Source organism: Pseudopodoces humilis, chromosome 6 (assembly GCF_049639895.1).
Source record: "Pseudopodoces humilis isolate 2021_Gansu_Grassland_sample_001 chromosome 6, ASM4963989v1, whole genome shotgun sequence".
NCBI lineage: Eukaryota > Metazoa > Chordata > Aves > Passeriformes > Paridae > Pseudopodoces > Pseudopodoces humilis.
The window spans coordinates 44,903,924-44,925,828 of record NC_142205.1 but is presented as its reverse complement, the minus strand read 5'-3'; the positions used below and the strand labels follow the sequence as shown (position 1 = coordinate 44,925,828).

The 21,905-nt window shown below is 42.0% G+C and overlaps 2 protein-coding genes and 1 long non-coding RNA gene across 4 annotated transcripts in view; 2 read left to right on the top strand and 1 right to left on the bottom strand.

The window, feature by feature from the left end:
• Nucleotides 1–8,227, top strand: part of CSGALNACT1 (chondroitin sulfate N-acetylgalactosaminyltransferase 1) — a 41,443-nt gene extending 33,216 nt beyond the window's left edge. For both annotated transcript variants that reach the window (XM_005517528.3, XM_088056471.1), the window contains 6 exons: nucleotides 367–583; nucleotides 1,756–1,857; nucleotides 2,650–2,828; nucleotides 3,184–3,278; nucleotides 6,327–6,408; nucleotides 6,760–8,227. In XM_005517528.3, the coding sequence (XP_005517585.1) occupies nucleotides 367–583; nucleotides 1,756–1,857; nucleotides 2,650–2,828; nucleotides 3,184–3,278; nucleotides 6,327–6,408; nucleotides 6,760–7,043 (959 nt within the window). In that variant the 3' untranslated portion in view covers nucleotides 7,044–8,227. The remainder of the gene's footprint in view (nucleotides 1–366; nucleotides 584–1,755; nucleotides 1,858–2,649; nucleotides 2,829–3,183; nucleotides 3,279–6,326; nucleotides 6,409–6,759) is intronic.
• Nucleotides 8,228–11,364: 3,137 nt separating this feature from the next.
• Nucleotides 11,365–21,162, bottom strand: SH2D4A (SH2 domain containing 4A). Its single transcript, XM_005517529.3, has 9 exons — nucleotides 20,706–21,162; nucleotides 19,777–19,936; nucleotides 19,099–19,261; nucleotides 16,958–17,023; nucleotides 16,403–16,538; nucleotides 14,960–15,176; nucleotides 14,422–14,552; nucleotides 13,798–14,018; nucleotides 11,365–12,292 (listed from the first exon to the last, which is right to left on the bottom strand). The coding sequence occupies exons 1-9, from the start codon at nucleotides 20,878–20,880 to the stop codon at nucleotides 12,200–12,202; spliced, it is 1,362 nt and encodes a 453-aa protein (XP_005517586.1). The 5' UTR covers nucleotides 20,881–21,162; the 3' UTR covers nucleotides 11,365–12,199.
• LOC148184166 (uncharacterized) lies at nucleotides 16,719–19,938 on the top strand. The gene is made up of 3 exons (XR_015772704.1): nucleotides 16,719–16,852; nucleotides 19,176–19,400; nucleotides 19,840–19,938. It is a non-coding gene; the product is annotated as an uncharacterized LOC148184166 (long non-coding RNA).
• Nucleotides 21,163–21,905: the final 743 nt, after the last annotated feature.

The window sequence follows — 21,905 nt, the reverse complement described above, 5'->3', positions numbered from 1 at the left end:
CCTCTGCATCTCACTACCATGGATGCCTGCAGTGCACAATTGGAACAGTCTGAAAAATAAGGACAGTATGTCTGCTGGGTTATACTGAGGGTGAGCAGTTTGTAACCTTCAGAGGTTTGTGACTCAACCAAGCCTTGGAATGTGCCTGCAAGAATACCAAACAGACCCTGTAACCCAGGGCTGTGTCCCTGCTACAGTGATGGTCTCTTCCCAATTACGGTGGACTGTGTATTGGTCTAAAAGTGAATATCCCATTGCCTCTGCTGTGTTTTCAGCTTAGGTGTAGCAACTTCAGACTTTCTCCTTTTTTTCCCCCCGGGAGTCCAACTTTAATCCAAAGATCTCTTCATTTTTGTTTTCATGCAGGGATCTACCGCACAGAAAAGAATAAAGGCACATTGTATGAGCTGACTTTCAAAGGAGATGTAAAACATCAGTTCAAGAAGATTGTTTTATTCCGGCCATTTGGTCCTGTAATGAAAGTGAAAAATGAAAATATCAATATGGCTGACACACTTATTAATGTCATTGTGCCATTGGCCAAGAGAGCCAGCAAATTTCGACAATTCATGCAGAACTTCAGGTGGGTTTCCTTCAATGCTGCCTTTACTTTTTCTTACTTGGAAACTAAGATGCAGTTAAAGGAGTTATCAAACCTCACTCACCGCTACTTTTACGTAACAGTTCATTGTGCCACTAAGTGATTTTTGAGATTACAGACTGAAAGGCATTTCGTTGTTTAATGCATTGTGATTAGCAGTAAAGGCAATTATATTCCAGTCATCAGGGTTTCTGATTTGCATGTACCTGATTTAAGAGTCTCAATCTGTTTGCTGGGCACATACAATTGTGGCAACATGAGAATTTCATGCAGTGGTTGCAAAAGAGCATTTCTGAGGAAAAGGGGAATCAGTGTTCCCAGACACTTTGCTAGGCTCCATTAGATAAAATATTAAGGCAAAAGAAGGCAAGAAGGAAATGTGTTTGAATTTTCAGCATAGTTACTCTTAAACTATTATTTTTCAGCATAGACATGATGTTCAGAGGGAGAACTTAACTGAGATGTAGCTTTAAATAGCTACCCAGAAAAGACTATGTTATCAAAAGATACTGACTCTTACAATGGGATGTTTTGTCTAATTACTGCCATCTAAAAATAGGCTCCTTGTCTAAATTAACCTTCTGATTATCTTGTTTTAGACTGGGAGAAATCGCCCTCTGGTCATGCTGATCTCTCTGCTGATTATAGATGAACTCTTGTTAGCTAAACTTAGTGCAAGTGAGGCATGGTTCTAGAATTTCTTCAGATTGGTCTTATCCTTGAGCTACGAATATCTCTGCTTAATACTTACATTTTAGTAAATGCCAAAGATCTGAACTCTGAAATATCTGTTACAAAAACTCAAGGCTATGAGGTAGGGTATTATAAAAATCTCCCTCCTCATATTCTCCTGAGTGCTGAAGTTATTGCCTGCCTGATCATTCTTCCTGGGGCTTGATGGCTCTTTTAACAATGTCCTATTAATATAATAAATGCTGCTTAGAGAGCTTGTACCTAATCTTCTTGAAAGATAGACTTCTGTCCCTTTTAAGGGAAGAAAGTGAGCTGCTTTGTCAGGACAAGAATGTCTGTCAATGAATCATGTCCCCAGGAAGGCCTCCGAGGTTCACCCTGCTCTGCCTTCCCCAGCTGCTGTAGGTTATTGAAGGAAGCTAACTTCTGGGACAAGTCACCAATCTGTCTCTTTTCTCCAGGGAAATGGGCATTCAGCAGGATGGGAGAATTCATCTCACTGTAGTTTACTTTGGAAAGGAACAAATGAATGAAGTCAAATCAATACTTGAAAATACCTCTAAGTAAGTACCTGAACATCTGGTGTGTGCTGTTCACATACAGTGATCCTATGTGGAGATGTGAAAACTCAAAACTCATAGTTCTTCCAAAAGGTTCTAAAGTGCATTGCAGAAAATAGCTTTCTTTTCATATCAAATAAAAATGGTGTTATGTAGAGTCTGATAGAGTGGTCTTTAGAACTGCAGAGCAGATTTTAACTCAATTTACCTCAGTGCAACTGCTTTTTTTACTATTTTCCTCCCCCCCACACGCTGGTAACTCTTCAGTTCTTTGCAAATGACTTTAACTGTTAGGACTGAAAGCTGACTTCCAAAGGCAGTGGAAGACAATTTCAGTAGAGCACAAAGGAACTGGGTACTTTTGGCCAGGTCTGCTCTGTTGAGTTTGGTTACATAGCTGTGTTTGTCAAGATCATGTGGCACTGCAGCCTGTTGCTTGTCTTCTCTGTATAGGAAGAAGACCCTTGTATAGATACAGTAATGTAACCACAGGTAATTGAAATTTTCATACTGAAGATATTTTTGTTAATCTAGACCTTGTTGGGATTTTTGTGAGATCTGCCCAAAGAAAGTCTGTGACAGGAATGCTAGTGTGTGAGTACACAGGCCAAGCTCTGAATGTAGATAGACGTGGTGGAAATCTCAAGAGTCAAACAGGACATCTCTTCCCTCCAGCTGCTCTCAGAACTGTGATACTACAGATTTCTGCATTAATTCTTTCATATGGGATTCCCACCCCCGACATGTATTAAGAGCTGGATGGACAGGGTAAATTGCTGAATATTTTCCTTCTAGGTCAGCCAACTTCAAGAACTTTACCTTCATCCAGTTGAATGAAGAGTTTTCCAGGGGCAAAGGATTAGATGTTGGTGCTCGATTTTGGAAAGGAAACAATGTTGTTCTCTTTTTTTGCGATGTGGACATATATTTCACAGCCGAATTCTTGAACTCCTGTAGACTGAACACACAGCCAGGTACTGCTTCTCATGAAGTGCACTGTCTATCAACAGGTTCTACCTATTTTGTAAAATCCCTCACCAGAGTATTCTTGCTTTTGAATTGGTAATGAAGCTACTGTAAATCAGTAACGGTTCCTGCTCCTAATGTGATAGAATCTCTTGCCTTCAGCACCTGTGCTTTCTGAAATAGAAACATTTTATTAATTATATCCTCATATTCACATTCTCATGGAAAGAACACAGGCTCAGTGCAAAACTTGTGTGACTTTGGATTTGGTCAGGCCTGGACTGTACCTTGTAAGAGACAAGTGTGTTTTATACAGCTTTTTCTTATTTTTTTTTTTTTTTAATAACCCATTGTCATTTCCAGGGAAGAAGGTATTTTATCCTGTTCTCTTCAGCCAGTATAACCCCAGTATAATTTATGGTCACCATGATTCCATCCCATCTTTAGAACAGCAGCTGGTAAGTATATGCTTCTCTGAATGCCTGCTTTTATTTGAACAAAGCATTTTTTAAAGGTACATTTGCTCTTGGATAGCATTTCCCTATTCCTTGTGCACAGTGACCATCACACAGACAAAACTAACTATAACACTCACCTTACTGTGAGTTCTGCAGGTATGTTTCACTGGGAAGTATATTGATGCCATTTATTTTAAACCTTTTTGAAGTTTTTTCATGGAAATGGAGAATTTTAAAAATGTCTGGTTCTCTGCTAAAAGGAATTTCCTAACTTGTGAACAATTCCTCCATGGTGTGCTATCTTGGAGTGACAGTCTTTGACTTGCTTTGATTTATTTCTTCCTATCACTGAATATTATTTGCATTGAAGACCTGACATTTGTAAAAATCAGAGCTGTCCTCAGATCAGTCAGTAAAAAGAGAATTCCAGGGGTTGTCACAGTTATTCCCCTACTTACTTGAACACCCTACAGTGAGTGGCCTTCACATGACTTCATTCATGACTGAATGGCCTGTGGGCAGTGTGTTTCTGAAGTGTCTCAGAGTCAAATCACATGCTTGGAGCTGTCACTTTTTTCTGGTATTGATACAACAGAGCACAACTCCACTGATTTTCATCTCACCTGCTTATTTTTGATGTGAGAACAAAGCAGTAAAAACATTGCCATAAGGCATATGATTAAGATATATATGAGTCTCCTGGATGAGGGGGGAGCTGTTGTGAGGAAGAAAGAGCACACAGATGGGAGGTTCACATGAATGTTAGTGACCAAGCCATTGCTTGGCACTGCTGCAGACACTGTTCTCCATTCTCTTGTGGGCTGGTGTTGCACTGTTGTTGAGCCTAAAGAACTGACAGAAAGGAGTCTTGCTTCTTTCCAGAGTCAGTGGGTCACAGTCCTCTGCCCACTAGTGCTGCTAAGTGGCTGAATTCTCAAATTGAAACATAAGCCAGCTACGCAGCTTCATTCAGTTGCTCTGGGCCAGGTCCTAACCTGCACATCTGCCTCTCTTATTGCCAGGCACTGCACTTACTAGGACTCATCCTGTCCCAGGCTGGACACTGTCCCCAGAGCATCCCAGCTTCTGTTGTTGTTTTGGGTAGGTAGGAATTAGGGGTGGTGTGAGCCCAGGGACAGTCACAGTTGAAAAAGATCACTTGGGATCTGAGTCCAGTCTTCTGTCATCACTACCCCCACCTTGTGCAGTTGCTCTATAAAAATGAAGAATGAGAATTTGAAAAGTCCATCCAAAATATTTTGAAGTATTTTTTTGTCTACTGCTGTCTGTGTTATATATAGCCAGAAAGCCTTTTACTGAAGAGTCTGGAAAATCCCTTGTACTGTTTTTTTTTTTTCTCAGAAGAAACTTTTTCTGATCAGACCATGAGATTCACGTAAGCTTTTCTCTCTCTGCTCAGAGCCTGTCAGGGATCCTCAAGCTAGTAAGAATTGCACTTAGGGAATGAAATAGAGTTTAGCTTTCAAGCTAGCATAAATTCCACAAAGTACATTGTCAGGATTGTGGAAATATTTGTAGCTAATATTTGAATCATAAAATGTGATGCTTATGTCAGAAAAGCTTCTTGATTTAAAGAAGTGCAGCCAATCACATTTTTATGTATATTTTTATATTTTTAGCCCACATTAGTTGCCAGTCATCAGACCAGATCTATGCCAAAAGAACAAGACAGTGTTAGCTCTCTATCCTGGAACTTGGGCTACTGAGGAGAAAAAACAAAAAACCTTCAAAAATCTTCAATAGAATTTGATTTGTGCAGCAGCCACTTGCCCTAATGGGAAATAATAATGCTAATGCACATGAATAGCTTGCTGTAAGGACATTGTGATGGATGCTTCTTGTTACACTGCAGGCCTGGCAGATACAATCTTGTTTCCGTTTAATTTGCTTTTGCAGTGACTTGACTTTTTCAAGGAAAGGAGAAATGAGAAATTAAATGTATAGCAATGTGAGCAGTAAAATAAAATTTTTAGAAAAGCATTTGAAGTGACAGGAGTTATGAACAAAAATGGGAGGCATGGATGAGAAATCAGGAGAGAAAATTTTGGAAGAGCCGTTTCTTCATAAAGGAAATACTGGGATTTGTAAATCCAGAAATGGAAATTCTCTTCCCTCCTCTTCTGAAATTCTGTCACAAGGAAGGTTAAGATTTTCCAAATCAGCTGCTAAGGGATGGGTTTCTAACCAGACATTCAAGAGTGTAAAGTACTGCTGACTTGCTCAGAAGATTTAAATGCCTGTCCCAGTCCTGTGAAGCTCTTGGATGTCTCACAGATTGGGTTAGGTCACTCACATGCATGAATTATGACCTTAAAGATCTGTACTTGGATATCTCCTTTTCAAGATTATAGCCATGGTTTCTCAGTTCTCTGATTTTCTACCTGTAATACATAATGTTTCCATTGTCCATCTCAGGAAGGCAGACCATTCATTTTCACAAAGGCTTTTATGGGACATATATCTATCACCCAGCATTTCTGGAGTTCAATTTTAGATGGATATATCAGTTCTGTAATGGAAAATTATTCTTGTTACTCAAAATCAATGTAATCCACAAGGTGTCGGTTGCGTGATCAGGTTGGAACCACTGTTTTCTTTCTTGTGGTACACAACGCAGATGCCATCATCTGTTCTGACAGCAGGGTCTGGATTTCCTGGTTTAGCAATACATTTCTTACATCAGGTGTGAATCCCACAGAAACTAACAATTTTGGAGATTGCTTTGCCTGCAAAGAAGTAAACTCCAGAGGTGTGATATTGTTCTACTTGGTCTACAACAGCAGGAGCAGAGCAAAACCTGATTGTTCTGGATCAGGAGGGTTATACATGATAGCTAAGAACACAGATATTTTGGGGTGGGGCCGATACATCCAACAAGTATCTACAAAAACAGGTTCAGAACCAGCTGTGGATTCACATGGGGAAGAATAAAAGACCAGTTGCTCCTATTTGTGACCACACTCAGGTCAGAATCTCACTCTGAAATAATTTCTACTTCTATGTAAACATTCCTTTCTCTCCATGCAGATTATTAAAAAAGAAACTGGATTTTGGAGAGACTTTGGTTTTGGGATGACTTGCCAGTACAGATCTGATTTTATCAATATAGGTAAGAAAAATAACACTCCAATACACCTGCCTTTTTGCTAAAACATAGAAAATTATGATCAGCCTCCCTTTCCTTTGCCAATATGTCTTGTGTCACTAATTTGCAGCACTGCTGTGGTAAGATTTTCCTAGGTGCCATAGAATTATTAGAATCTAAGCACTGCTTACAAATAAAATTACAAATAAATAACTTTTCTCTAATAGTGAAAGATTTGAAAATGGGAAATTTGATGTTCACAGAAAGTTTGTGTGTTTTAAAGGGCTGGCTGGAACCATAAAAGAGCTGCAGTGCAATTAATAGCATCGTTTGCTAATGGATTTCTAGTTTTATTTTGAGTTTTGTTTGTGTCAGGTGGCTTTGACCTGGACATTAAAGGCTGGGGTGGTGAAGATGTGCATCTGTACCGTAAGTACCTTCACAGCAACCTCATGGTGATCCGAACGCCTGTCAGGGGTCTCTTCCATCTGTGGCATGAAAAGCAGTGTCTGGATGAGCTGACTCCAGAGCAGTACAAAATGTGCATGCAGTCCAAGGCCATGAATGAGGCTTCTCATGGCCAGCTTGGGATGCTTGTTTTCAAGGAAGAGATTGAGACACACCTTCATAGACAGAAATTGAGCAGTAAGAAGAGCTGAATCCACAAAGGGAGGTTAAAAGCCTCTGAACTGGACTTAAGTGTGTTTTGAAAAAGAGGTTTTAACTGGAAAAGCTGGGATGAGACTGAAAGAGGATGGAGATTCCAGCAGGATGGTAGCAAAAGAAGAGGGAAAGCATCTATCCTCCCTACTTTTGTTTTTATTCTAATAGGGCTTTTAAGTGCTCCATTATCCTGACTGTTCAGCACTTGCTTCTGGAGAAGACTTGAAGACTTGAGGAAATTCAAGGTCACATCACAGAGACAATGAACATTATGTGGTATTATGTGACCAGTGTGGTATTCGCACTAACAAATGCATGTGCTTTTCCTTTGAAATGTTTGTAAGATGTGTACAGTTATTTAAAGGACTGACCTTTTGGTGGGCCAATATTCAGGAGTTATTTTCTACATTTAACTTGACATATCTAAAAAGGGCTATTTTTGACTAAGTACAGAGACTCCTGCTCTGAGAAGGACATCTGATTGTTAACCATGGTAAAGCTGGAGTGACCAAAAATACTTTTCCTTTAAGGGGCTGGGAGGGGGGAAACAGCAGCAGTGCATTAACAGGCCATTCCCAGTTCATCCAGCAAAAGAGGTTTCTCAGAAAGTGCTTTCTAAACTTAAGAAAGAGAAAACCTTACTGGTCAAGTGTGATGGTTGAAAAACACTAGAGGGTACTGTTTGTTCTTCTCTGTGTTCAGTGAACCAAAAGCAATGAGCCACATCTGTATCATGTGAATAAGTTAGTGTTAGTGTTATTTCTGCTTTAGAATGCTGTATGTATTTCAAGATTTATTTTTAAATGAAATTTGTTTGCCTTGGGAATTATTTTGCTATACTTCAGGTTTTCTACTTCTAGCCTTAGTAGGAAATAGTACAGCCTTCCAATGCTTGGAAAATTCTCTGCAGATCTGTGTTTCTGTGGATGGGAACTGGGTTCAGATAAATGATTTTTCTACACAACCTGGGCACTGGAAGGCAGAAGCTTTATCATACTGAAGAAAAGGAAATACATATCAACTTGCAGTACTGATTTAGCAGGAGGCTTTAAACTCCAAATGCCAGATACCAACAGTGATGAACATTTTCTGGTTTTATACCAAAGTATTTCTTCTAAACCAAATACAGAGTCTTGCCCAGGGTATGGAAAGCTTTTTGTAATTAACAAAATAAATTTTTGTGATGGACTACTGGACCCTGCAAATTCTCTTATGATAATTATAGGTACTAATTGTAAAAATTAGCCATCTTCTTAATAGTTTTTGTTGCAACTGCCTAAAACTGTTGAAAGTCTGAGTTACTGCTCTTGTAAAGCATTTTCTTTTAATGCTGACAGCTATTTACCATTTTAATATATACTAGCCAACAAAAACTGCATGGGCTTGTGAATCCCATTTGCTCACATAAATGCTGTTTCTCTGGGCAGTCTCTTTATTTTATAGATTCAGATTAATTCAAGGCAGTCTGAACCAGATTCTAATTTGATTTTTGGCTTGTAAAAGCTGGGGAGAAGAAAGGTAGCACTGAACAATAAGTGAACCACTCTTTGTTGTGCAGCTCTGCAGTAGAAAGAGCACTATGAACCTCTTTTGAAAGCACTGTGTGCACGTTCTGCAGACAGAGACCATGCTGCTGTAAGTACTTTTTCCTTGGACAGGTTTATATGTGTTTGTCTTTTGTTGGTGCAAAGGATCTGCACTGCACTTGCCTTGCAAATGACGAAGTGTCCAAAAGCACAAAAAGGATAGAAACTTTGTGTACTTTAAAACCTCAAGCTCCAAAATACATCACTTTTGATAGAAACTTCAGCAATCACTCAAGTAGATCCTCCAAAGAACTGCTTTGTTCCCAGAACATGTGAGAAATTATTTATAAAGGACTTTGTATTGATGGAGTAACTTTACAAACATTATGCAATTGGAGGAGACAGGTATGGCTTGTTGAGTGCATATGAAACTTGGTAGCTGTTTCAAGGCAAAAGTTGTTCCTTCTGTCCCACTTAAACCTGAACTTTAAACTGGGTGTTATATACTATGAAAGTTTCGTAATCATAGCCTACCTCAAGCCTCACCTTAACTATTTCCATGATGGTTTTATTCAGTGTTCCCTGAGCCTCATTCATAGGGCAGGACTAGACCAGATGATTTCCAGATGTCCCTTCAAACTTCTATTAGTCTCCAGTTCAAAGCACTGGGCAGCTGTAAATTCAGCACTTCATTACTTGGGGTACCTTTGCAAACACGTCATCTGGATCCTGTCAGAGTTTCGCAACTTATGTTTTTAAATAGCACCTTTGTGATTTTCATGTGTATCCTTTTCCACTGAGATGCCATTCCTCTTACCAGGAATAATACTGTCTATGCAGTTTCCGTTCCTTGGCTGCATGAGCCAGTTTTGCAAGAGCTGAGATGGTATCAGTGATGGAGATATGCAGCCCTCAGTCATTGGCCACATCTGTGATGTGCAAGGCAATCAAATCACAGCAGAGGTCTGGCAGGGCTCTCTTAGAGGTGGAGACTGCACTGACAGGAGAGGTGAAGAACAGCATGAGAAAGGGAAGCTGCTGTTACTTATGTTTCTGTCGGCCAAGTGGAGCTCTAACTGGGTCTTCCAGCCCAGTGAGAAAAAGGTGAAGTCCAAAAAGAGCAGCCAACAGAACAATAGATTTTGTTATGAAGGTCTCTATCTTCCTTGTGCCCAGACCAGCCTGTGATCTTTCTCAAAATGACAACTGATTGGATCTTGGTTGAGGAGGGGCTAGAGATGGCCCTGTGCAGGTGGGGAGGCCATCCATCCAGGGACTCCTTGTTTTGCTTTTTGATGACTGCAGCATGCTCTGGCTAAAGGCATTGAGCAAAACAAATCACCATGCTCCTCCAGGATTCATGATCTCTCTAGCAAGCAATTTTCAAATTGACTCCTCTTGTAATCCTTGCACTGCATCCCTTGAAGAAGGAAAGATTCTACAGAGAAACTGCCAAAGTCATGTCATCACCCTTCATTCTCAACTGCTGCAAGACATCCTCGTTCCACAGACTTTCAGAGTAACTGGATTTCGGAGCAATAGAAGAGCCAGCCTTGAGGGGATCTGTTCTAGAAATGTAGTTGCCTTTTCAGTCAGTGCAGTAATCTAAATGTTCATATTTCTTGCCTCACAGCAGAAAAGTGGGTCTTTGAAAAACTGAGGCATGACTCAAACATGTGGGATGATGTGAACATGTATAGTGGTTTTTCCTGGGCTGTACTGAGACAATATTTGCAAATAAGTAGTTTAATCTAAAGGCAGTGAATCTACTGGTCCACTTGTCAGCAGGTTCAAATCCTGAGGAGTTTTACTAAAGATCTTCGAGCTAAAATTGATTATGTCCTGCTATGTCCATGACAAATCGGCCTGCATATTATTTTGCAAGTTAACACCCTTCATCTCAAAATGCCTTTTTAGACCATATTTTTCCCTTGTCTTTACCAGCCCACAGGTCTGCAAAATACTTCACAATTTGTCTCAAGCAAGATATCAGCTATGGCACATTCTTCACACAAAAACAGATGTTTTTCTGAAGGACCTTTCATTTTTGACCATATTTTTAAAAGAAACAGTTCATAAAGAGGGAAAGAGATATTTTTTTCGCCCCCTACAAATAATCTATCACTCTTTCTCAGGATTGATGCAGATTATATTGAAATTATCTCTCTGATACATGTGATATATTGCTCTAGAAGCTCATTAAGTCATTTGCAGAGGCAGAGTGTCTACACTCAGAATTTCAGTTTATATTAAGGCTTTATTTCTAGCAAGTGACACCTGCTGTAACTGGAGTGCAGTTATCCCCTCTTTCCTGGAATGGAAACTGCTTATCAGCATAGCTGTAAATTTTAAGACCAGATGATCACAATTTCTTTAAATCTGTATTCTGCAAATCCCAGATTAATGTAAGGCTGAAAGATTTGACTGCTCCTTTAAGTTGAGTAGCCCTGATCTAACAGAAAAAAGGGAACAGGTATAAACAGGTAAACAACTGAAACAAGATCAACTCTTGTTCACTATTTGAGGATTGTGCCTCTAAAAAATGATGTTTGCAGATTCACACCACAACCCTCAGCTGCAGTTTGTCATGTGCAACAACATGAGGGAACCTGGATGAAGACTAATTTGTTATGTGATTCTGTCCAGGCTCTCCCCCAGTCTCCAGAATGATGTATTTAAATAGCATTGTAACAGATAAGAAGAGAGAACGTTATGTTGAAAGAACAAGTTCTATGATGAAGTTTACACCAGATGCATCTCAGTAATCGGGACACAACTTGCAATAAATAGCTATATTTTGGAAAATAGTATTCTTTACTGGCAAAAACTCTTCTGTAAACTGCATTAATACTGATACAGGTGTTCCTTCTTACATTTTTAGGCTCTTTACATGTGATAGTCATTCATACAGATACCTTTGTCCCACTTCCTTTCTTTTTCAAAAAGGATAATCCCTCTCAATGCAGAAAGGCCTGTGTGGGAGTTAAAAGGTTAAAAGAGTAAGGATTCAGAGGCTAGAGGAGTTTTAAAAATGCACTCTTCATGGAAATCTCTTGTCACAGAGAGCACTTTTCACTGAAAGGCACTCAGGGTTTGCTTGGATGTTTGGCTGAACATCCTTCCTTCCAAGGACACAGCATTTTATAGAATTAAGCTTCACATTGTGCAAATTATATATCAAGATCAATTCAACTCTCCAAGTGGTTTTGTGCCTTCAGGAAGGTATAATCTCATTCAACTGTAGGTACTAATCTATTTCCCAGATGGCACACAACCTTGCATTCAAGAACAAAAGGCAGAAATCCTGCAGTAACGTACAAAATACAGAAATCCTCCAAGTAACATACAAAACCCACTGAAAATCCATGGCAGTATCTCCCTGTTCAACTGATTACTTCAGCAACCCATTTTCTCCATCTTGTGGAATGTATTCAGGTGCTTTGCAGCTTGCTGGGCTGATGCATCCTGTAGCTCACAACAGTACTTATCCTCCTACTATTTTTTTGTGAAGGATACAAAATAGAGGCACATATGGTTTCAGGTACATATCAGCAGCTCTAGTTCCAAGTTCAGTCCCAAGTTCTTTGTGAATACATGTCTGGGGCTGCCCAGTGAGATGGGGAGGTTTACTGAAAGAGAGAGATGTAATCTGGCTCTTGGTCCTCTTGGCCACATGGGTAAAGCAGCAGCTCCTTCCCCAAGGAAGTGATGGGTTCATCCTGTTAATATAGGATATGATCAAACACCAGCTTTCAAACAGACCCTGCCTGTCTCAACTTCACGAGGTGGACAGCAGTCTTCCTGCCTCTATTATGGTGTGGATGTGTTCCCACCACTGTGTGATACAGCTCAATTCCCTGGAGAACTCAGGAAAGGGCCCTCTGCCCTCTGTCTCCATAACAGACTCTGCGTGCTCTGTGCCATAACTCAGTGACACAACTCTGGCGGTTCTAGGAAAGAGCTGTGCTCATCCCTGAGGAAACTACAGCTTCTCTGACATGGAGTGGTGCCCTGCCTAGAAAGTGCTGGAGCCAGGACTGTGCAGCATGCAGGTAAAGCAGAACCAGGGATTGTGGATTGTGCTTCTGGCTGTTTGTGGGAGGGACAAGGGTGGATTCTGGACAGAGCGCACACCCTCTACTTAGACAAGTCCTGTTCTAAGCAGGGAATTCCCTGATAGTACAGTCTCTTCTTCCACTGTCATTCTCCATCCTAGCAACAGATGCCTGTGGGGACTGCCTTCTTCCATGGTCACCTGGTGGTGATAAACAGAACCCAATGTGGCACTTTGGCAGAGTGGGTTCAACTGCCCACACGTGCTGTAGTGCAGGGGGTCTGCAGGATTCTTTGCAGACTGTGGGCTTGACTCCGTGTTTTATGTAGCTATGCACAGCCAGGCTTTAAATCCTTTAGCTCTGGTACAAATAGCTGTATAACTCTTGCTTTTAATACTTTCAGCCTGAACTGTAAAAACCACGCAAGAAGCAAGTTCAGGCAGTCCAGGCAGAGTTCCATAGAGCAAATGAGCACAGCTATTGTTCTCATGTCCAGTTTTGTTTAGCCGTGTCTGTATTAAGATAGGCACTTCTTTAAAAGAAACAGGGATTTTATATGAACCTATGAGAAAAATTATTGTTCTGTCTCTGGACAGTAAAGAAATGAACAATCCATCTGGCTCTCCTTGAAACCTATGTAACTGCAGTCAGTGCTGGTAAACACCACTGTTATTGTTGCAAGAGCCTAACAACCTTCCTCCTTCCCTTCTATATTTTTACCTTTGCTCAATACCACCCTTTGCCTGCTTTGAGATTATAAAGATACCTTGCTGTCTTTTGTGCTGAAGCTGAAGGTAAGCAGGTTTTCATGTTTACCCAACTTGCCCCTTAACCACAGAGGGAATACAAAAGAAAGGAGTTTGCATGAGTATGTTGTCACCTCTCATCAACATTTCTACTAAGTAGCTTGTAAGTAACTTGGGCCCTGCATGCAAGGTATTCTGTGTGCTTGAGGGTGAGCGAGCCAAGTCTAAGATACCTGTGATATATTAGATCACTTGGGCTGTACCAGTCAGGCTGACATACCCTTCTGGAGCAGCGCACAGGATCCCCAGCGGCAAATAAAATGGATCTAGTTACTTACTTCAAAACAACTGAATCTATTCTTTCTTATTTCAAAGTGTCCTGAGGCAATTAAGCAATTAATGAATGCACTGCTAGTTGTTCACCTTGTGGTAGTCTACAAGGTCAGCCAGCATTGAATGTTGCAGCTGGTCCACTCCCAGGAAGCTGTAGGAATCACTGGAGGCATCAATGAGGAAATGTTTACATCCTTCCACAGACCGATAGGAGAGCACATAACCTTTGATTTTCTCACTGACCCGGATCAGAAAACTCCCTGGTACTGTTTTATTCAGAAGCTCTTCTGCTTTCTTAGAGGTTAGGATACCTATTCAAAACCAAAACACAAAACTGAAGAGAGGAAAGCATTTGTGCAGGACTGGACAGAACAGTTCTAACAAGAAATCTGCTCTAAAACCAGTCCATGGCACTTCCACCACTTTCACTGTTTTCTTGCCCAATAGCCCAGGAAGGAGAGTGCTGCCATTGCTAGTAAAAGGCCATGGCAAACTGCTCTTTGTTAACTGTTACACTCTTGGCCAATGATGAATGACAAGCGTGGAGAGCTTGAAAGGGCTGTTGCTGTGTTATGAGAGAGAATGGTATTGTAGTTGTTGTATGTTGATTCCACCATAGAAGCTTTACTCCCAAGCCCAGCCTGTGTTAGCAGCCATGTTAGTAGAAAAAACTCCTTGAACACTTGGGTTGGGTTGGAAATTCCCAGGACTCACCATGGAACCAAGGTGCTATTTTGTCTGTAGTTTTCAGATAGCCGGCTCGGAGAGGGAATTGCTCCTCTTTGAACCACTTGATGATGCTTTCTTCTGTGGAATTGGAGATTGTCCTCTGCACTCCCTCTTTCCTGTTAGAAAAGACCTCTGGTTTGTGCATCAGATTCAAATGACAGGTTTCGAGTCCCTGTGCAGGACTTATATTTTGCTTAGGATTTTAAGACCAGTCCTAAACAGGCAGCTTACACCAGTTCAGGTGTATGGAATATGGTTTTCAGTGGATGTCTGTCATCATAGCAGCTCTATGTGTTCCAGGCTTAGGACACTCTACTAACTAAACCAGTTACCCTCCAGGAATGAACACTTGAAGGCCTCAGCACACCCTAGGCTGGAATATAGCCTAGGCTCTGTATTTTTCCCTGCTGGGAGTCTCTTCCACACAAGGGGGAGAGCTAACCATTCCCTTCTCAACCATCCCACGCTAGAGCAAAAGAATATCATCCCTTCTCCTTTCCACAGTGCACAGGGGCTTCCTTACCTAATCACTCTCCCATTTGCTGCAGCAGGAGGTAGAAGTTTAGGCTTGGGGGGAAGGGGTGGATATTGAAGTGGTCGCCGATCTCCTGCTGTGGCGCCCTTGGAAATATCTGCCTGTTTCCCTCTGTGGATGCCCTGCAGTGAAAGTCTCCTGTAGTCATCTCTGGCTTGCCGTGCAAGGGAGCGTCTCTTCTCATCTGCTGCCTTGGATTTCTGCACTGGAACAAAAAAGGAGTCTCACAGGAGCAAACAAGCAGCAAGTTTAAAGCTTGCTACCCACCCTTTGGCCATTTTCCTGCTTGATGAAATGGAAGAAAAACTCGTTTCACAAACTGAAAGATTTACTCAGTTGTAAGACCATTTGCCACATGTCTCCCAAGTGTTAAGTGTCAGAGTTTTTATTCTTTTAAAAGATTAAAAAACAGGTTTTTTTTTTGGACAAGATTAAAAATCTGTGCACTTTTTCTTGGTAGCAGGTCCCTTTGTACTTAGAGACTTCTTGGTTTTGTTTCAGATGCTGACTCCTGGTTCAGACATGGATTTCTGTAGTGCCTTTCATGTAAACTGTTTGGGGTGGGGGGTGGGCTTATGGAGTTGAAGCTGCTGAAATGACCCCAAATCAATCATTTGAAGGATTTGAAAGTGCTAATTAATTTTGGAGGGTGGGAAGGAGCCTTGCTGAAACTACTATGGAAAGTGGAGAACTTGACTGTGTTTTTGTTTGGGTTTTTTTTCCTGAAAAGCTGCTATGATTGTCTAGGTCCATCTCACCCTGGAGTCTGTACAAGTAACCAGCTCTCCAGTCAGTGTTTTTTTTTTTTATCAGTGAGAAAAATAAAACCCCTAGACTGAAGTGGAAACAACTGGTGGTACAGCATTGCCATCTACTGAGCAGCAGGAGAGGAGCTGGGAAGGAAAGTGCATCAGGTTCTCCTTCGGGAAGCATTTGGCAGCAGTGATGGATGCTACTGCAAGTCTCATGCTGTTTGCCATTTTTCTTTCTACCATCTGGATTCATTATATGAGACAGTGCAGCAGGGCTTTACTTAGGTAGGATCATGCTGGAATGCAGGGAAGCCCATTTTGATTAGTCCCTGTTACCCATTATCCTTGTCCTCAAGAGCAATGTTACTGCAAAGACCTACAAAAGGCCAGCTTCTAGTTTAAAGTTAATTGTACTGGCTATGCTCATGTGTCTCGTATCTGTTGCTTGTTTTAACATAGTGTCAGTTGGAAAAGTTTTCCATTTCCCTGCCCAGGTCTAGTCTCAATGCTGCATGGACCCAGAAATATTTCTGATAATACAGCCCTGTATTTCTTGGCAATACTCTCCACCCTCTGACCTATTATTCAGTTCTAGTATGGCAGGAGAAGGGTTGAGATGACCCCACAAAGCCCTAGGATTTCTCAAGCCTTATAGGAGAAGGCAATTTTAAGATCTTACAGAATTCCTGCCATTCAGGCTCATTCTCATCTGATTTCTGCAGCGTTCTCTGGCTCTCTGTGCTGGAGTGGCTCTGTGGTATTGGCTCCTGGGGGGCTGTGATCTCTTCTGAATTTTTCCTCTGTGCTTCCTTCATCTATGAAAGAAACAGTATGTTCAGCATACTTTGTCTCAGGCAAGCTTTAGCCCTGCTTTTTAGCTACCCTTGAAATACTGAGAACTCCATTCTTTATAGTGAATCCATCCAATTTCAACAATAACAACAACATAGAAACTCTCTGTCTTTACTGCAGGTAATAACCAAGGCAGGAATGAAAACCACCAAAAATCATCAGGAGCATCTCCCTGTGTTACTCCCCAGTCTGCCAGCCTGGCCTGCTTTGTATCATCTCCAAATCATCACGCCACACATGAGGAGCATGGCAGTACTGGATAAAACTGGTCCAAAAGGTGACAACATTCTTGGCTCACATGAGGCTCTGAAGCTGATTGGGACTTCAGGATAAAGCACTGACCCCACTCAATGTGTTAGGAGCATCATAGGTTGCCACTTACCTGTTGGAAACTATGCTTCCTCACATGGCAATCTGCCAGCATCTGATGAACATTTCTGGTTCCCCTCTGAGCAGAGCAAAAGAGTAGTGAGAAATAAATGTGACATTAGGACAATTGCTCCTTTTTTTGGTGCAATAGGTGTTTAAGGCAAAAGCAGTTATGTGACATTTGTTAACAAATTTTGCCAGCCTGCTCTGACAATCACTGGGGGCGTTTCCCATCACACTTGGCCATACATGCCACAGGAGGAGAACTCAGGTGTGTCAGGATTGTCATAAGCATGCCTAGATTTGCTAAGCAATGCTCACAAGTACTCCCAGGGAGCAGTCCCTTTCTTCCCTTCCTCTAAAGCAACCCCTTGCAGAACCTGCTGTCTACAGCTTTACCTGCCTGTGCATGTTTGCAGCTGTGGCTGGGTTGCTGCAAACTCATACTTGACAAACTGATCCAGCTGGCTGGATATTTTGTGTTCTCTCTTCCCTGAAAACCAGCCAAGCTGCCCTGCCAGCAGCCCCTAGCTGAGAGCTGCCTCTGCAGACAAACTGTTAGGTTTGGCTTTCAGTAAACACCCACCTACCTCCTCATCAGACCCCCCCTGCCTCCCATGGCACAACAACTGATGAGTTAATTGTACTATACTGCTTACCAAGGTCACGCTTCCTCTTAGCCCCATCAACTACTTGGCTAATATTTAATATGAACATGGCTTTGCAATTTCCCCTGTCCTCAACAGGAAACTAGGAACTTCAAATATGTGTGAAGCGGCATTTTTTTATAGATCACCCCTATTCCCTGCAGCATGATACCTGGATCCCTCTGGTTAAATCGGAACTAGATCTCAGAGAAAACATTTTAAAGCAAGAGGTGGGAAAAAGCCTCTCTAGGAAAAGGCCTAGAAAATACAACAGGGGACTTCAGTCTGGAGCCCTCCTAACAGCAAAAGGCCCAGAAACCTGGGAAAATTTACTAATGATATGACAGAAAAGAAAGGAAAATATATATTCCCCATCTATTTCCATGTGCAAGACTTTGAAGGGAGGTTAGATTTTTGGTGGTGGCTTGTTTGTTTTTGGTTTTTTTGTTTGTTTGGTTGGTTGGTTTGTTGGTTTGGGGTTTTTTTTTTGCCAGCTTTGACTAATAAGTTCCTTTGAAAAAAAAATCTCCCACATAGTTGCTCAACTTCAGCAAACAGTGCAGAGAAAAACCCCATGTGACTCAGAGGCTTTTGATAAAGGAGACAATCACTCTGAATTCCATTCACTGTTTTGGTAGCAGTAGGAGAGCATTTTGCCAAAAGCCAACCTTCTGTTATCATACTTTTTCTACCAAAGTATTGAGTGGCTGTACAATAAAAGAATATACACTATTCATACAAGTTCATGAATGAAAACTGCAGAATGAGACTGGACTTCTCCCATTAAATTGGCAGGGTGTCCTGTTCCTTTTGTTCAACTGTGGTTGCATGGGTAGTTAATTTAACTCTTCTTTTTTTCCTTTCTCTGCAAATGGCTTTTTGTAGCCAGATAAAAAGCACAAATGTATTTATTGCTGGAAAAAATAGTTCTGTAATGAAACACCACAGGAAAGCAGACACTGTATTACTGCACTTGGAGCTGTCCTATGCTATTAAGGTCATAAGCTTTTTTCTGTATTAGAAGATAAAAAACCCCAAGAACCACCTAAAATATGCATGTCAAATGATGCTGGTAAAATTATCTTCATTTGTTCTTTTACAAAAGTAAATGATTTGTCACAAGGGCTGTGATCTTCCATTTAAAGATCCTAAGATAGCCTCCCTGGTCTTGCCCCAAAAGCAATCCAAACCAGCCAAAGTGCAGAAGGGAAGGTACTGAACTCCTTGTTTTATCCACAGAGAATGAAAGCAGTAATTAATCAGCAGAATTCAGAGTAATTTATCCTTTGGGGCAGAGCAGATCTATCCCAGCTGAGAATAGCACACGGACCTCCTGAGTCTTAAGGAAGGATGTAACAACATTGTTTCCTCTCTTCTGTAGAAGAAAAACTTTTATAGATAGATGGATTTTTCCTTCAGATTTGTATTTACAGTAAGCAGGATTTGCTGGACTTCCGAGACCTCAAAAAACATGTGTCTTATAGTTTACGGGAAAATGGAAAACTACCTTTGTGAGCTCCTGGCTTTTTCCTATTGTATCAATATTAGTCATTCTTCTCCCATGTTCCTCTTTTTTCTCTGCAGTGTGTTTTTTATTCCCAAGAACATCTGTCTCAGCCAGAAGTCCTGGCTGTGGGTGTAAAGACCATGTTGCAGAAGAGTCAGTCTCTCTGAAATGCAAGAGAGAGAGGATTTTAGAGGGAGTCACTTTCTGATGTCTGAGCATCTTGTGAGGAGGCTGCATGTGAGCAGAGCAGAGCTGCAATGAAGCCACATGTGCACAGGCAGTTATATCTCCAGATCAGGTAGGTGAGTAATTAAATTAAAGACTTGTGGTGAGTAACTGTTGTCCAGCTGTACCTGCACACCTGCTGGTGAATCAGAGCGATCTGAGCCTGTCACCTGCTGCAGTAACAGCATCAGCATTTCCTGTGGTCTGCAGAGGGTCCCACGCAGAACCCGTGTCACAGGAGACTCAGTGAGCTGGGGCAAGTCTCAGGCTGCAGCTGGTCTCTGCTAGCATTGTGTGCCCTCTCAGAAAGCCAGCCTGAGCCTTTTGCCAACAAGGCTAGTGTCACAGTGCTAACCACAGCCCCTACAGAGAAGACTCCAGCTCATGTGTCCTCAGACAAAAGCCTCCTCCTCCATATCTGCTCACTGAGTCCTTCAGCTGAAGGGTGCTTACCTGCCCTCCTGGCCTTGCTCTCTCTCTAAGCGCTTTGCTCTTTGTGCCTGGATCTCTTCACAGATGGCTGCATAGGATTTATCTGAAGGATGCTCACCCATCACCCAGACCCACACTTCATTGTCAGCACCGAGTTTCCACGTCACTGACTTCCTGTTGGCTGGAAAAGAAGCAGCTCTTTGGCAAATGCTCTTTGCTGGGTAAGTCTTTGCAGGGTCTGTGTTGCACCTGCTGTATTATACCAGCTGCTGTTGGTGAGTCCCCCCAAAAGCAACTGTACGTGAAAAAATCTCGACTGGGAGGCAGCCCACACTTGTCAATTTTTTCAAACCCTTGAGCCAGGTCAGTGAAGGAGGCATTTCTGAGTCTGGGAGCAAAGAAGAAGAATCACCACTATTGCTTTTCTTGCTTTAATTCCTGACCACTGTCCTCTCCAAACTGTGTGAGAGTGAGCTACCTGCAAATAGAGGATGTGGGGAAGATCTGGAAGAAGAGATCTCTCTTCCTAGCAGCTGGAATGCTGTGTAATCCTGGCAAGAGAACTTCAGATCTAAAATCTCAGCGGGAACTGCCCATCAGATCTGGCGCCTCAGGAGAGATATTCAAATCCATGGTTATGTTAAAGACAGATTCAGAGGCACCATTTAGTGGGAAACTTAATGAGATGCATCTCCTGGGGGCAAATAAACCATGTCTTCCCAGCTAGGGCAGTTGAGCAATTTGGTCAAAGACAGAATGTCTGGGCCAGGGAGTAAGCCTGGCCAAAACTACCCCTTGCAGGTGGATTTAGTTATGTTTGGAAATAAGCCAATGCACTGTCCCTTGGAGAAGAAATTGCTCTAAAGATACATTATTTCCTATTTCTAGGAAGCAGTTGACTAGGCCAGATATGTGCCAGAGGATGAAGCAGCCAGGAGACAGAGACTTACCTTTTCTTGGCAGTGGCTTCTTTGCTGAAATCTTTTCTGCAGCAGCTTCTCTTTCCTCCCACCGTCTGATCTGTTCCTGCCTCATCTTGAAGAAAAGGATCTGCTTCTGCTCCTCGCTGAGCTCTGCCAGCAGCTCCGGATCGATGTACATGTCTGATAATATCTGTTTCAGCATGGCTGCAGGTTTCACTTACGCACGTTCGTGGCGATGGTCTTCAGGGATCAGATCCTCTTCCTGGCTCCGACAAGAAAGAGTGCCTGCCCGTCTGAGACTGAAGTAGGAATGCAGGCGTGCCAGAGCAATTATACTTCTGTCTCTTTCCTTTTTTTTTTTTTTTTTAGCTCAGACTTCCTGCACAGACCAAAAAAAGTAAATAAGTAGCTTAAAACCTGCTGTTAAGATTCCTTGGAATAAGAGGTGAGCTCAGCTCTCATCCAGCCCCTGCCCGCTCTGCAGTGAGAGCTAGCCAGAAGGGGCGAGGCCTGGAGTGGGGAGGTTGTGTTGATACTCTGATAAACCCAGCTGATAGTATATCAAAGAGAGAGAGAACAGCCTGTTAGTCATCAGAGGTGCGGCTTGGCTGTGCGCAAGAAAACATTCTTGCTGGGCAGGGAATCAATGAACCCATGACTAGTAGCTCCTCCTCCTTCCAAAACAGGAAAACTTTGATGATCAAAAGCCCAGCCTGCCTCAATTTACCAAAGAAAGACAGGGAGGACCTTTGACTCTGCTTTTGAGGTGGGAATTTCAGGGTGCTCCCGTTCATCAAAGTCAGCCTCCCAACAAGTCAAGGGAGCACAAGGAGGGCAGCTGGATTGAAGAAAGGTGATTTAGATAGCCAGTGTCCAAGACAGCTCCCGCTCTGATCATCTTGCTGTTGCACCTGCCCACATGGTGAGCCTGGCATGGGACATCTGTGTCTGACAAGATGAAACTGGTGGAGAGAAAGGGCATCCCTGTTCCTGCCCAGGATACCCTCTCGTGTCTAGTGCACGCTGGTAAGGTACCAACACCTGCACAGCCTTGCTTTGTGCTCATGTATTTACATTTACAACAGAGATTTCACTGAAAAATTGGAAGCTCTCCTGTCACTTGGGAAGGTGACAAATGAGAAAGTAGAAATGTGGACTAAAGACCTTGAAAACAACTATTTTCCTTATCTTATCTGGATAATCTCAGAGAGATCAGGAGATTGGTTG

Coding starts and splice junctions, on each gene's coding strand:
- SH2D4A (XM_005517529.3), bottom strand. CDS start 20,880: ATGCTGAAACAGATATTATCAGACATGTACATCGATCCGGAGCTGCTG. Junction 14,019..14,421: donor AATAGCACCTTGGTTCCATG/GTGAGTCCTGGG, acceptor GGTTTTGAATAG/GTATCCTAACCTCTAAGAAA. Junction 12,293..13,797: donor ACCTTGTAGACTACCACAAG/GTGAACAACTAG, acceptor CTATATTAACAG/GATGAACCCATCACTTCCTT.